The 14,530-nt window shown below is 42.2% G+C and overlaps 1 protein-coding gene across 15 annotated transcripts in view; it reads left to right on the forward strand.

The window, feature by feature from the left end:
• DACH2 (dachshund family transcription factor 2) overlaps positions 1–14,530 on the forward strand; it is a 1,006,899-nt gene that overhangs the window by 776,392 nt on the left and 215,977 nt on the right. For 5 of the 15 annotated variants that reach the window (XM_069612948.1, XM_069612947.1, XM_069612938.1 and 2 more), the window contains one exon: positions 11,783–11,863. The exons of 5 other annotated variants lie outside the window; for them this stretch is intronic. In XM_069612948.1, coding sequence (XP_069469049.1) covers positions 11,783–11,863 — 81 coding nt within the window. Of the gene's footprint in view, positions 1–11,749; positions 11,864–14,530 lie in introns of all 15 variants that reach the window. 5 more of the 15 variants (XM_069612937.1, XM_069612940.1, XM_069612944.1 and 2 more) reach the window with 1 other exon arrangement.

Genomic DNA, 14,530 nt, shown 5'->3' on the forward strand with positions numbered 1-14,530 from the left:
AACCAATATGCCTAGATGCAGGTAATTTTGCATGGTTGCAGGGTATAAATAAATCAAATCAAAATCGGGAATGGCTGGGTGTTTTTTTGCAGGGCTCTCTCCTGTAATGTCTCATCTTCTGTTTAGTAGCTACTTCTCTTCTGGCCTAGAGTTGCACTTGCAGTCCTATGTAGCTGGTGACTAAGTGCACCTAAAGTTGTTTCTAACAAATACTTTTTTAGCCTTTTATTTATTTACGTTTGTTTTATTGCATTATGGTTTACAATTAAAACCTTTCACAATTTCAAACACATTTAGCAAGACACAGTGATTTCATTCAGACTAAATTATTACACATTATAGGTAACAAATGAATAACTTTGCATCAATACATACTGGTAAAAACTATACATCTTAAAAACATACTATCAAAATTCTTAAAAACGAAATAAGCAAAATCAATCATTGTAATACCCACTAATCTAATATTGCATATGCATTAAAAATGGAAGGAGAATTCCTCAACATAAAAACACATGGTGAGAAGTCAAATCTCTTGCTGATTTTTACGCTAAATTGTCAGGCCACAGACTCAGAAGAAACAGTACAATATTTCTGGCTAAAGCACACAGTGTTCATTACATCTAGGAATTGAATGGCACACATACCAGTGTATGTGCACACTACCAAACATACCATATCCACATAGCCTATCAAATAATTAAAGTGCAGCCGTGCTCTTTACAGAACCCTAACTCCTGGTGTGAGCCACTTCCATTCTGTAAACTCAAGAAAGGGTCGGCTAACCTGGGGATGTTCCCTAATTGGCAGAAGATCTCCTTTAATAATGCAAGTAGTGAAATTGTTAGGGATATCTGCTTACCATTCATCAATCTCCCCCAGCGATTTTGCAGAATAACAGCCCAAGTCGAGTGAATGAATCTTTCAAAGTGAAACAATCTTCTATCTAGTAGGTAGAGGACATTTCAAAATCAAATGGCAAAGCGTTTCCAATTTGTCTGACTTACAAATTCTACATGTAAACCTTTCAGCAGGTAGTTCCTATGGTCCCATGTGATATTTTCGCTGCAAAAATATCGCGATGCAAAAATATCGCCATATTTTTGCTGCGAAAATAACACATGGACCCTGCGGGGGACACCCCCGCACCTAATATTTTCGCCACCAAAAATATTGCCTATGGCTGTTCCCGACGACCAAATGTACAGTGATATTTTTGCTGGCGAAAATATTACCTGATACCGTTCCTATTGTGACCGAAGAACCTCAAGAATATGGAGACAATTGCATCTGAATCTTAGAAACCTCTTTCGATGACTATAATGAGATTGTTAACATAAGCAATCAGCGACTGGGTGCCCTGAAAGGATTAATATATTCTTCATAGAGTTTCAAATTGGAGGGTCTTTCTCTATTTCCAATCCTTTTATGGTGGAGCTGGATTGCATACAAAATGTTTGAAGACTAGTGCACTGCGGCTTGGCACCTCAAAAATTGAACTCATAGTTCTCAGGCCAGAAGGACGCATTGAAAGCTAAGGTGCCACTTCTGCTGGGAGACACACTTGCCCCCTCCAGCAAGTTAAACAATCTGGGTATCCTTTTAGATGGCAAAATGAGCCTGGAGTTACACATTCCCAGAGTAGTCCAAAGCTGTGTGTATCGATGCCTGCTACTGCAGACAGTCATGCAGCTGCTTTGACTCCAACACACAACCCCACTGTGGAAGCAGTCCAAAATGCCAGGTAACATCTCTAGGTGGGCCTCCTTAAGGGGAGTACAGTGAGGCTACAGCTAGCTCACGGAGTCAGAATTATGCTTACAGGAGGCCTCATGAAGTCTGACCAAGTCCCTCAGCTCGCAAATGCTCTGCACTGGCCCGATGTAAGCACTGGCCAAATTTAAGGTGGCAACACTGGTGTTTAAATGCTCAAACAACCTTAACTCACATTGCATCAACAACAGCGTGTTACCCTACAAGCCCTAGATGATTTTGCGCTCAAACAAGCACTATTTTGTCACTTCTCCCTGCCGGCTAAAGCAGTCTAGGCCTGAAATATACAACCTCGTTCTCTGCATTCATCCAATGTAAGCCATGTATTCAAAAGAGACTCGTTGCTCTGTAATGATCTTTAAATCAACACCTAGAGACCTCTGAACGGAAATTGCATCACAGAAATGATTCACTGATTCATTGTTCCAGGATTGCTCAGCTTTTTTGGGATATCCCATATAATTGTAGCCAGTCTACAGCTTGCACGGTAAACATGTGGGTTGCTGATTTAATTTTTCTGTGCCTTGGAAAATCTTATGAAGACTTACATATGTGTTTATATATATATTGTGCTGATGTTCCCATATCTGTATTTATTCTAAATGTAAAAAAAAGTCAATTTGTTAAAAGGAGAATGCTTAAATGACTGTAGGGGGTCAACTTGGTTAAATGCACGCCTTGTATCTCTGCGGGATAGCGTTTAATCAACCTCTATGATTAAATATGAAAGCAAAAATATTAGCTGTACCCACAGACCAGTGGTAATCAAAATCATCAAAGATGCTTTGATTACTGCTTGAAAATATCCCAGAGTTGCATGCATAGTCCACCATCATTAGTCTGTTAATTGCAGAAGGGATATATTTTGATGAAACTGGCACAAGTGATAAATGATAGAACACCGCACACTTAATAGTTATCACGAAGAGGGCTCATCACGGTATAGACTGGCCCTGTCCACGATGGTAAAGATTTTGACTGCTATCCGTATGCTAACTGGCATCCTGTGAAGTGTACGCAGTACATGGGTTCTCTGTATCCCCTTTTCTTTTGTGCGACTAACCGTACTGTCTTGCACTTTGAGCAAGCGGGGTCGTTTCTTTAGTAGGTCTGACAAGTCTTCTTCATTCTGGTCTATCTTTGAAGTGGTCAGATTCACCTGTAATGGAGAGATCTGGGAAATGTAGTTCTCTTACAGATAACTTCCTTCCGAGTAAACATCAGGAGGAAATAATTCAAGAGAATAAAATATTTGGACCGCAAAAGTCAGAACCCCAAAAAACACTCCAGCTAAGAGGATCTTTGTGATGACTAAAGATAAAAAAAAAACAGAGGCTACTTTCTTCTTCTTCCAGTTAACGGAGAACTCAAGGCATGCCCATCACAACCAGCAGGGCAGAGTTAGAATAGTCCTAGGTATTATTACTGTACGGGTTCTCCACCTTACCTATCACAAATAAGGCGTACTCTTGCATTGCCCCCATCGTGCATTGCAATTACGTTTCACAACTAACGGTATGAAAAATACAGCGGATCTGTTCTGCTACTGGTGCTCATTTCCAGTAGTGAAACAACACAACATACCATTAGGGAATACATTAAGCCAACAGTGGCGTACACATTGTACTATCCAAATGAGCTTCAAAGGCAGAATATCGGCCCTATAGCACAAATGAGCAGTCTGTGTTGGAATAGCATATTGTACCAAAGCTTCTAGTGGCAGCAGCAGGATATGGCTTAGGCAGATTTTAAGAGCCGTGAATACCAGCATTGTAGGATACCTGGTGATGATAGCCAGCAGCCGCGAGGCAGCAGTTATCATTTATTGCTTTTGCCCTCTCTCCATTTCATTGGGCCTACAGAACCACTAGCGGTGGTTTGCTAACACAATCAGCGCTCTTCATACCACACGCCCCCTTTTGGAGGCCCTCTGTGCTCAGTAAAGGATCTTTTATTTTGGCAGAAATGGAATTCAACAAAACAGTAATCGGTCTTTCTGTATGTGACTGTAACAAAAATAAAATGCATCAAAGGGTACCTTTCAGAAAAGAAATGTAAAGGTTTATGCAACTCATTGAGAACTGCAAGGGGAGACCCTACCGCTATCTTCTTGTTTTTCTTCCAAAAAACATACACCTTTCACCACTTGCGCGCTGCTTTTCCTCAATCCCAACCACCCACCTTGTCCCTGCATGTCCCCCCCATTAATGGCCACCCTTGCCTAGTCCTCCCTTCGTGTTGTTTTAGCTTGACTTGTTTTACTTTGCACTCTCTCCCTCTTATCCTCTGACAATTCTCCTTGTGCTTCCATTACACGCTACTGTTGTGAGGCAGCTCAGTTCTCTATATGGCGTTTTTCCTCAAAATGTTGACATTTGGATATCGCACCTCCTTCTTTTTTTAAATTCATTAATACAATTTAGTTACCCTTTATGCTAATTTTAAGACATTTTGGAATTTGTGGGGATGTTTTTCTAAATGAAATAATGTGAGTCTTAAATCAAAATGTGTACAAGGGTGTCAATGAGGAGCATTTCTCGTTTAGATACACATTGTTTTGCAATTACATTAAGATTGATTTGATTTTTAGCAAGTAATAAGGAATTATAGTTAGCCGGCAATTTGTCATAACAATTGTTTTTGTTTTTTAAATATATTGGTTAAATGTATTATTATGTTTTGGTTTTAATCATTTCCTTTTGAAGATGTGTTAAATGATTGTTGTTATACACAAACTGTTCATTTTGCATTACACATTGAAAACTACCTTTTTTCTTTAAGTGTCCTGGCAAAAAATATATTCTCCATATGCATAGCCAAAGGGAGACTTCAATAAGGTGTTTAGTAACGTTTTAAAGAATATGAGAGTCCTCTTTGAGCAATAGAGAATCATGCATGAAATACATCAGCCACCTTGGGAGGAACTGATGATTAAGTGCCTATCTGAAGATACTAGAAGATGCTACAAGCCATTGCCTAAACCTTCACATTTTTCATTAGATTATAACACTCATTCTGAATTATTGCATTATAATTTTTTCTCTATATATTCTATTACTACGAAGGTCATTTACGTTTTACTCTTGGTTAGTCGGCCGTGTCAATTGGAACATCGCCACATATGGTCCTAGATTGGTGTGCAGTATAGGAGGCTAAAGAGGGCGTAATCTGATCTAGAAACCACAGAGATCCAGGTCCATGCTGGGTCCCAGATGAACTTGCTGAATTTGACTTCAACGTATGGACCCCTCGGTTGGTTTTGGAATTAAATAAGTCTGTTGACCATTGATATCCACTCGATACGGAGAAAAGTGAGAATTAGTCGTATGTTTCTAGAGGTGCACAATGGAAAACTTTCATCCTGTTTTCAAATTCCCGCCCTGCATTTGATGCAAAACCATTTTGAACTTTGGCACAGTCTAGGATTGGCTAAACAAGAAGCGTGTTCTTGAACAATTAATCGTGTTTATATAGAAGAACGCTCTTCAAATCACTGTGGAATAGGCAAGAACCTACCTAATTTATATCAATCTTAGCTCTCATAATTTAGATGTGGTGAACTTTTAATTGATCGGGGAAGCAACAGATTCCTGTCAAGCGTGTTGCACGTCATGTGGAAAAGGCAATGTTCGATGTAAGTTTTAATGGAGCCCTGACGGCTGAATTGTTCAGTAACAACCTGCTCTTTTGGGCCTTTAAGGCAGGCCAACGGCTATATTCCAGCTGAGTCATCCTGCTGCTGAGGCCACTAAAACATTAGCAGGGTGTGAGGCTGGAGGGCAAAAGAGAAGAGAATGTCAGGGAGCAAGGCAGAGCAGTGCCATGGGGACATGCTGCATTGTGCATTGTGCATGTCTGAAACTGCTCGGCGTATAGCGTATGACTGAAATGAGGCATTGAGCGGAAAAAGAACGGAAGGAATGGGAAGACGAGGAGACATAGTAGAGCAGGACAACAATGGCTGCAGGCGTAGACCCCACTGACCTAAAAGGAGGGCCCGCCAAAAGGCAGGGAAAGGATGTAAGAACAAATAAAGAAGATGGCAGTCAGCATTGAAGACGTGGGCATTTACTGGCATATTCCGCCCATGCTCCCAGTCGAAGTTTGAACTTTTTCCTTAACCGAGCACTATTTTAGGTAAAGGGATGATCCACTTTCAGTTGGAACAAGTTAACCAATCACGATCTTTTGAGTGTGTTTTCATGTCAATGAGAGTGACATTTTGAAATGCTGTACATTTGGTGCCCAGGAGAAGAGCACTTGTGATGATGCGCCCCCTAGCGCCTAGCTGTTATTTCAAATAATTCTCGAAAGAGTTTCTTGAAGGGCTTGAGACAACGATATGATATTTTATTTATATCGCGCTCGTACAGAGGTGTTTCAGAGCGTGACCAGGCCAGGGGAGAATACAAAATCAACGATCGTACTAGGCCCAGTGACATTGAGAACGCGAAAGTGCATGGGGAAGGGAAAAGGGGGAAAAGTGCATGGGAGGTGGAAAATTGGAAAGTGCGGACCATAGGAGAGAAAAGATAAATAATAAGTAAATAAATAAATAAAAAGGTGATCAAAAACAATGGTAGTGCAGCCTGTGAAGGCAAAGTGACCCATTTAGAGCCAGGAGTAGATGTATCTCACCTGAAGTGGTGCTTTGTCTCACCTTAAATGGTGACTGACAGACACCATTGTCATCAGATGCAGCAGGGCTTCTTGACCATGGACAGTGCAGACAGATTACATGTTATAACCACCCTTACTGATACTGGGTTGAAGCGCAGCTGGATAAACCAATCGCCAAGACCTATGACACAGTCGCTGTGATTAATGGGAGCATGAGTGTTCATATCATGATGAACAGCTAAAGTGAACATAAAAATACCAAGGCTCAAGAACAGACCCAGTTCAACCACTGGCATTACGGAAGCGGTACCCTAGTCTACGATTCAACGAATGGATCACGCATCACTCGCATTGGTGCCAACTCACTGCCACCATTACCCCGCAATTGCTGCATTTTTATGCAGCAATTGCGGGGTCCCCCTCTCCTTCTATGTCCCCCTCTCCTTCCCCTGCCCTTAAATATTTTGTAAACATCCCTGGCCCCGCAAACCCCATATAAAAGCTTTAAACATACGCCTGTAAAAAAAATACAGAAACAGCGCGGCGAGTACCCAATTAAGTGCGGTTTTCAGCAAGTCTACTTTTCAAGAGTCTTGTCCATGAGGTGGCCAACTAGAGAAAGTATCTTGTCTCCGATTCCATCTATGTACTTATCTATGCAGAATGCTTTATCTAACGGAACCATTAGTACCTTTACCCCTTCCAGAGTGGCTCTTTGCGAAGTAGTCACGTCCTTGTTCTGGAAATGGACCAATCAGAGCAGAATTCTATGATTTCACAAGCAACATGGCGTTTGAATTATGGGACCTGAGCCTAGTGATGGCTTAAGGGACTGTTTAATATCGTTATTGCCACAATTATACTGGCCTAATTGTACAATTTAATGTTGCAATGTTTTTTAGGGTTTCAGTTTGGTAGGATTCAATAATCTATTTTTGGGGTGCCTTTGGACTGTAATTGCAGGGGAATGGGGATGGAGGAAAGGGGGTGTCCTACAAAAGGTACACCTGAGAGATTGCTATTTGGGAGAATACAGTACCTAGCAGTGTGATGGTAACAATGTTGCTTACTTCACAAACTGTGCTATTGTGGTGTTTATGTTTCTGCTCGTGGTTCTCCTTACTGCAATTCCCCGCTCCCCCCTCCTCCCAACTTTGAGCTATAAGAACAATAGGTAATTTGGAGATATGCACAAGACCTCTGGATGGGCCGCATCACTGATCAGGAAGTGGGCACTGTGCTATTCTTTGGGAGCAGAGATGACTGATTAATTCACATTGTCGGACACATACGTCTTTGTTATTGATGCTAAAGCAGAGGAGGCTATGATGGGAGTAACACTGTGGCGTAATGTGAATGGTTGTCACTTGTCATGTTTACACTGGAGATGTGTTTCCAGCAAGGGGAGGTGCGTTTTCAGCAAATGCTCAGTGACTTACCGGATGCAGAGACATGCAGCAAATGCTCAGAGAGCTACCGGATGCAGAGACATGCAGCAAATGCTCAGTGACTTACCGGATGCAGAGACATTCAGCAAATGCTCAGTGCCTTACCGGATGCAGAGACATGCAGCAAATGCTCAGAGAGCTACCGGATGCAGAGACATGCAGCAAATGCTCAGTGCCTTACCGGATGCAGAGACATTCAGCAAATGCTCAGTGCCTTACCGGATGCAGAGACATGCAGCAAATGCTCAGTGACTTACCGGATGCAGAGACATGCAGCAAATGCTCAGTGCCTTACTGGATGCAGAGACATGCAGCAAATGCTCAGAGAGCTACCGGATGCAGAGACATGCAGCAAATGCTCAGTGACTTACCAGATGAGACATGCAGCAAATGCTCAGAGAGCTACCGGATGCTGAGACATGTAGTAAATGCTCAGTGACTTACCGGATGCAGAGACATGCAGCAAATGCTCAGAGTTTACCAGAGCAGAGACATGTAGCAAATGCTCAGTGACTTACCGGATGCAGAGAAATGCAGCAAACGCTCAGAGAGCTACCGGATGCAGAGACATGCAGCAAATGCTCAGTGACTTACCAGATGCAGAGACATGCAGCAAATGCTCAGAGTTTACCAGATGCAGAGACATGCAGCAAATGCTCAGTGACTTACCGGATGCAGAGACATGCAGCAAAAATTCAGAGAGCTACCAGATGCAGAGACATGCAGAAAATGCTCAGTGACTTACCGGATGCAGAGACATGCAGCAAAAATTCAGAGAGCTACCAGATGCAGAGACATGCAGAAAATGCTCAGTGACTTACCGGATGCAGAGACATGCAGCAAATGCTCAGAGTTTACCAGAGCAGAGACATGTAGCAAATGCTCAGTGACTTACCGGATGCAGAGAAATGCAGCAAATGCTCAGAGAGCTACCGGATGCAGAGACATGCAGCAAATGCTCAGTGACTTACCAGATGCAGAGACATGCAGCAAATGCTCAGAGTTTACCAGATGCAGAGACATGCAGCAAATGCTCAGTGACTTACCGGATGCAGAGACATGCAGCAAAAATTCAGAGAGCTACCAGATGCAGAGACATGCAGAAAATGCTCAGTGACTTACCGGATGCAGAGACATGCAGCAAAAATTCAGAGAGCTACCAGATGCAGAGACATGCAGCAAATGCTCAGTGACTTACCGGATGCAGAGACATGCAGCAAATGCTCAGAGTTTACCAGATGCAGTGACATGCAGAAAATGCTCAGTGACTTACCGGATGCAGAGACATGCAGCAAATGCTCAGAGAGCTACCGGATGCAGAGACATGCAGCAAATGCTCAGTGACTTACCAGATGCAAAGACATGCAGCAAATGCTCAGAGAGCTACCGGATGCAGAGACATGCAGCAAATGCTCAGTGACTTACCGGATGTGACATGCAGCAAATGCTCAGTGACTTACCGGATGCAGAGACGTGCAGCAAATGCTCAGTGACTTACCGGATGCAGAGACATGCAGCAAATGCTCAGTGAGTTACCGGATGCAGAGACATGCAGCAAATGCTCAGTGAGTTACCGGATGCAGAGACAAACAGCTAGGCTGGTTGTTTAAGTTCATCCGGTATTTGTGCATCTGAGGTCGAATTGATCTACAAGGGAGAGTTTATCATAGTAGGAAAATACTGTATCGTTGCAATTTCATATAATCCAGTTCAATAGAAAGTGGGATTTGTCCTATCTTTCAAACTGGCTTGCATTAAAGTATAAATAACCTATCATATCATTAAGTTAACAGAGTAAGAGGAGTGTATATGTTCTCCAAAAGTGTGATTTTTGGTTAAAGAGCCAGCATTTTTCCTATTTAAAAGGACATACATTCGTAAAATAAATATAATGGGCCCGATTCATGGAATATTTGCCCGGTTCAAAGTGACTATGCACTGCTGAAAAGTGACTTTGCACTGCCAACACAAACCCTGATTCATGGAACCGTGCAAAGTGTTATTTTGCCATGCAAATTCCAGGCAAAATCATTTTGTCTTGAAAAAATGACTATGCGCTGACTTTGCCCGGACTTACACGGTTCCATGAATCGGGGTTTGTGTCGGCAGTGCAAAGTCACTTTTCAGCAGAGCATATTCACTTTGAACCGGGCAAATATTCCATGAACCAGGCCCTGAATGACTGCTCTACTTATACACTATAAGCTTTGTCTTGAAGCCCATTATGGATCGCTTGCACTTATTTCAACGTTTTAGTTGAACCCTCACTGCCCCTTGGGCCACAGTGTGCCCTGAAGGCTTAGGACATGCTGTGTCACTAGCTTTGCACCCACGCAATGTTCCAGGATAACATCACTGGTAGCTTGGGTGCCATGTGCCTGGAGTATGTACACGCCTATTCTCTGGTGCCTCATTTCAGAAACCATGAATCGTTGTAGACCAGTGGGGCAAAAATGAGCCCAACGCAAAACGTTTTTTCGATCAATGTATTTTTTCACCAAGGCAATGTTTTCTGTAGAACAAATATAACGTGGCATTATTAGCCCTAGAGCAGGCATCTGTAAACGTGCGGCTCTCCATGATCCCTATCCATAGACTATGCTGACTAGGCATGATGGGAATATTGTCCAAAGCATCTGTCGGGCGAGCCAAAGGTTGCCAACCCCTGTCCCAGGGCAAACATTGCTCGGGTGCACAAAAGCATTGGACGGAAATGTTTGCCTTTTGCTAATAGCATGCCTATTTGCAGGTGCACAAGTGCAAACCTTCTCTAATGAGGTACTGATGTCTCCTCTTCTTTGCCACTGAGCACTTTGAGGCTGCCCAAGTGCGGCAAACGTGCTACACAAGCACAGTGAGCATGAACCCCTCTTTCCTCCTCCCAAATAACTGCCCCCAACCTTTTCAGTTTCCCTTTTCACCATTGGGTCATCCTCTCTCCTGTTCCGTTCGCCAATAGTGTGTTACGTTTGCCTTAATCAACCTAACCTGCTAGACAAGCAACTAGCATGACATGAAATAGGTGAACATGTATTCTAGCTGTATGACCCTGAAGGTTTAGTCATTCCAAACGAGTGGTGTTAATTAGTCTCAATCAAGAACACAAATACACCAGCACTGACGCAACCAAGCTCTAGGCAATCATCAAAGAAGATTTTTCATGGCAGTGTTATAGAGTCAGACCTATAATCCGCAGTCATTTGGATTGTGTTATGAAACGGTGGGTGAAGTTCCCAATGGCTGCCACTTGCTGAAAAGGACAGCGTCACAGGGTCCTAAGACAAAGCAGTGTTTCCGACACCGTTCTAGGCCAATACGTACCTGGGAGGGTCCTCGGCTAATGGTCGATACTGTAGGTTCTGGGGAGGAGGGGATTGATTTCTAATTGTAACTCGTGTTGAAGTGAGATTCCTTCTCCCAAGTCCCTGCTCTGTAGCCCCCCTTGTACATTCATTTCCCCCTTTTCCCTGCCCCTAATTCCTCCGACCCACACCCACATGCTACAGTTCTAAAATCGTTTCAAGCCACTGCAGACAGAGGTTGTGATGAGGAAGAGGCTGAACCCCAAATAAACAAGATCTTCCGCCACAGACTCGAACAACATTGTTTAAGGAGCCACTGATTGTTCTTATTTTAATGTTGACCATATATTTCTTTAAATATACTTTAAGAAATCAAATGCGATGTTGTCTTACGCCTTTTTACCGCAGCAAAGCAAGCTTGATAGCAATAGTGGTAATACTGGCCATCTGTGTGGAATGTGTCTCTCTGAACTGTTGTGATTACTTTGCATGTTCTTTTGCACATAACTATGTGAGCATGCCAGATTGTTGTCAGTGAAGCAATTTTCCTGACACCTTTTGCAATACTTCACCTTCATGCTCTGTTTTTGTACGTTGTTTTACCAGCTATGCCATTTAGCTGCGATCTCTTATTCATAGCTATGCTGCCTAACATGAGAGATGGGGAGCTCGCAGACCAAGACACCGGGAGCAGCTTAAAAAAGATCCAGAAGGAGAAAGGTAAGATCCTTCAATGCAGACTTTCCCGAGGTCCGCCGCGACATGACCGATCCCCGTAGTCATGCATGGAATCCACGGCCCCGCGATCCTGAGGAAGTGGGGATCTTTTTCACACTGACTACATGGATCTGTCCCAAGAAACCAATCCTGCATTTGTATGTCAGACTGCACTTCGTGAATGTTTCCATTCCAAGTAATATGGAATTTATGCAATGATTCTGTGACAAGTATGTTGCATGAACAATGGGATGCATAAATAATTTTGTCCAATTAATAGCATTCTTTATCAAATTGATCTTGGCCGTTTAACTATATGCCTTGCTTTGAAAGCCATGAAAATCCAAGACAGGTCCAGTTATCCTCTGACATATTGTTCACTTATTTTATAAATAGAAATCAGGTTCAAATAATAGATGTACCCATCATTGAGCACAGCAGGATTAAACTAGTTTCCTATAAGAGGACTGACGGACCATCAGGAAACCACTCAAGATGGGGCTTTTCAATTACTGCGATAACTATTTCCCCAAAGCTACGGAGGGAGTTGATCCACTATATCCCCATCAAGAGACCTCAACGTGCAAACCTTTATCCGAAAAGGTATATTTCCTTTCCATAATCTTCTCGGCTTTTCAAACCAACTACAACCTAGGCAACCTAATCAGGATTCCACGCCTGTGTCTGAGGAAGTTTCTTGGTCCCTCACCCGCTTTTCCTTTCTTTGCAATGTTTCCCCTCCTAACATCAACACTGCTAAAATCTTAGAAACTACCCCGCACTCACACCTCATTTAGATGAACAACAATCGCGAGCGTACAAATCAGACTCCGACACTCTCCTACTGCTACCAAGAACCACACATCATCTATATGTACTCCCCTAACACAGAGATATCCCCTATGGATAACCTGTGTCCGTGTTTTTCTTCTCTCTGAACACAGAGAATCCCTACCCTGAAACAGGTAAGGAATGGGTTCTTCTGACAAGCACTCATTAACACAATAGATTTGCACATCCGCCTCTCCCTCAACCTCACAAACAGCCTCCCCTCTCCCATCTGTTATAGAGCCATGCACAGCTAGGCCAACATTATTGGCAGAAGAGGCCTCCACAAGACCACTTTAAATTACCATAACTCTGGGATTCCAGTAAGTCATAAAATAGTCGTTTAAGGCATTCCTTATATTCTCCTGGTGACTTAACTTCATGTAGTCTTCATTTTATAAATCAAGATTTCAGATGAGTTCCAATTACTTCCATAAATGTATTGATCCTCCTTCTATTTACAAAACGTGTTTGCTTTTCCTTTTTTCCGTTAGTTTATTCATCCTCTTGATGTCACACTTTTTAAAAAATGTTTTAGTTATTAAAATTATAACTTTTACAATCTCATTTAAATTGTTTAGAGTAATATTCATGCATTTGGTTAGATTAACAACTAGAAAATAAATTAAAAAAATTAAAAATTAAAAAAAATAATAATAATACATATAGAGTCTTCAACTTGTCAGTTCTTTGTGAGGTCTTTCATTGTTTTAATTCGTTCTGTATTTACTTATCACTCCAGTATTGCACGACTCGGAAGGTCAGGCTGTTGTAATTTCCTTCTAGGATTTTTTCCCATCGTTCTTCTCAACAGTAGTTGGAAATTTCTTGTGGCAGCATCGCTGCACATTCTTCCCTTTCTTGATTCAAGGATTCACATTATATGTATATGTGGTAAGATGTTTCGATCTGTTTGACATTTTGACAATGTCGACAGTATTCCTGGTCTATTGGGTTTGTTTTTGCTAGTACTTCTCGCATTGGTAACAAGTTCAACCAGAGTCTACGAAATGTGTCTCTCGTTTTTTGACATGGGAAGCACTCTAATTACTTTGGAAGATGATTCAATTTCCGACAATCTAGCGAGCAGTAAATAGAGAGTTGGTATTCAGCTTTTTTCTGTATGGTAATAATCCAGTCTGCGCGCTCAATTTTTTATTTGGCTTCCATTGGTCTGCATATCAATACTTCTTCTGTGATGATGTTATCTTTCATCACTTGCTTACAAGCTTGTTTCCATGTATTTCATATTGTATTATTGATAGTGTTAGACTGGGTCCGTAATAGCCGCACGGCTGGAATGTCTTCATCTGTCACTGTTTTTCTGTATAAGTCCAGCGTTTTCCATGTTACAAAGGATTGTAAAGATTGGAGTGCAAGCTTCGTTGAAATGGAAAAGAAGGGTGGAGTGCTAGTACGTTTCTCCAAAATCTTCCTTCAAGTGCGTCCCAGATTTTCCATGATACATTTAGGAGGGTTTTGCTGCTGTATTTTATTATTGCAGTTACCTTTTGGTGGTAAAACATGGTCAAAGGTTTGTAGGAGAAGGTGCCATATTTCCTATGCAGCATTGCGCCTTGACGAGCCAGGGAGTCAATTTTTGTCAGGGTATGTACTTTCCACAAGCTTCCATTGATGGTTTGGTCAATCCATACTCCCAGGTATTTAGTAGACATCACAGTCTCAAGTTTTGTCAACTACAACTTCTCAAACACGTGGGACCTTCAAGGTAAATGTCAGCCGGCACAAACCCTAGAACTAAACCCATTTCTCTGAGCAGTGAAATTTCTATGCCATAATTGCGCATACAAATGCACTACTCCTCACTGCCACGTGTTGCGG

Source organism: Ambystoma mexicanum, chromosome 5p (assembly GCF_040938575.1).
Source record: "Ambystoma mexicanum isolate Mex_15411 chromosome 5p, UKY_AmexF1_1, whole genome shotgun sequence".
Taxonomy (NCBI): Eukaryota; Metazoa; Chordata; class Amphibia; order Caudata; family Ambystomatidae; genus Ambystoma; species Ambystoma mexicanum.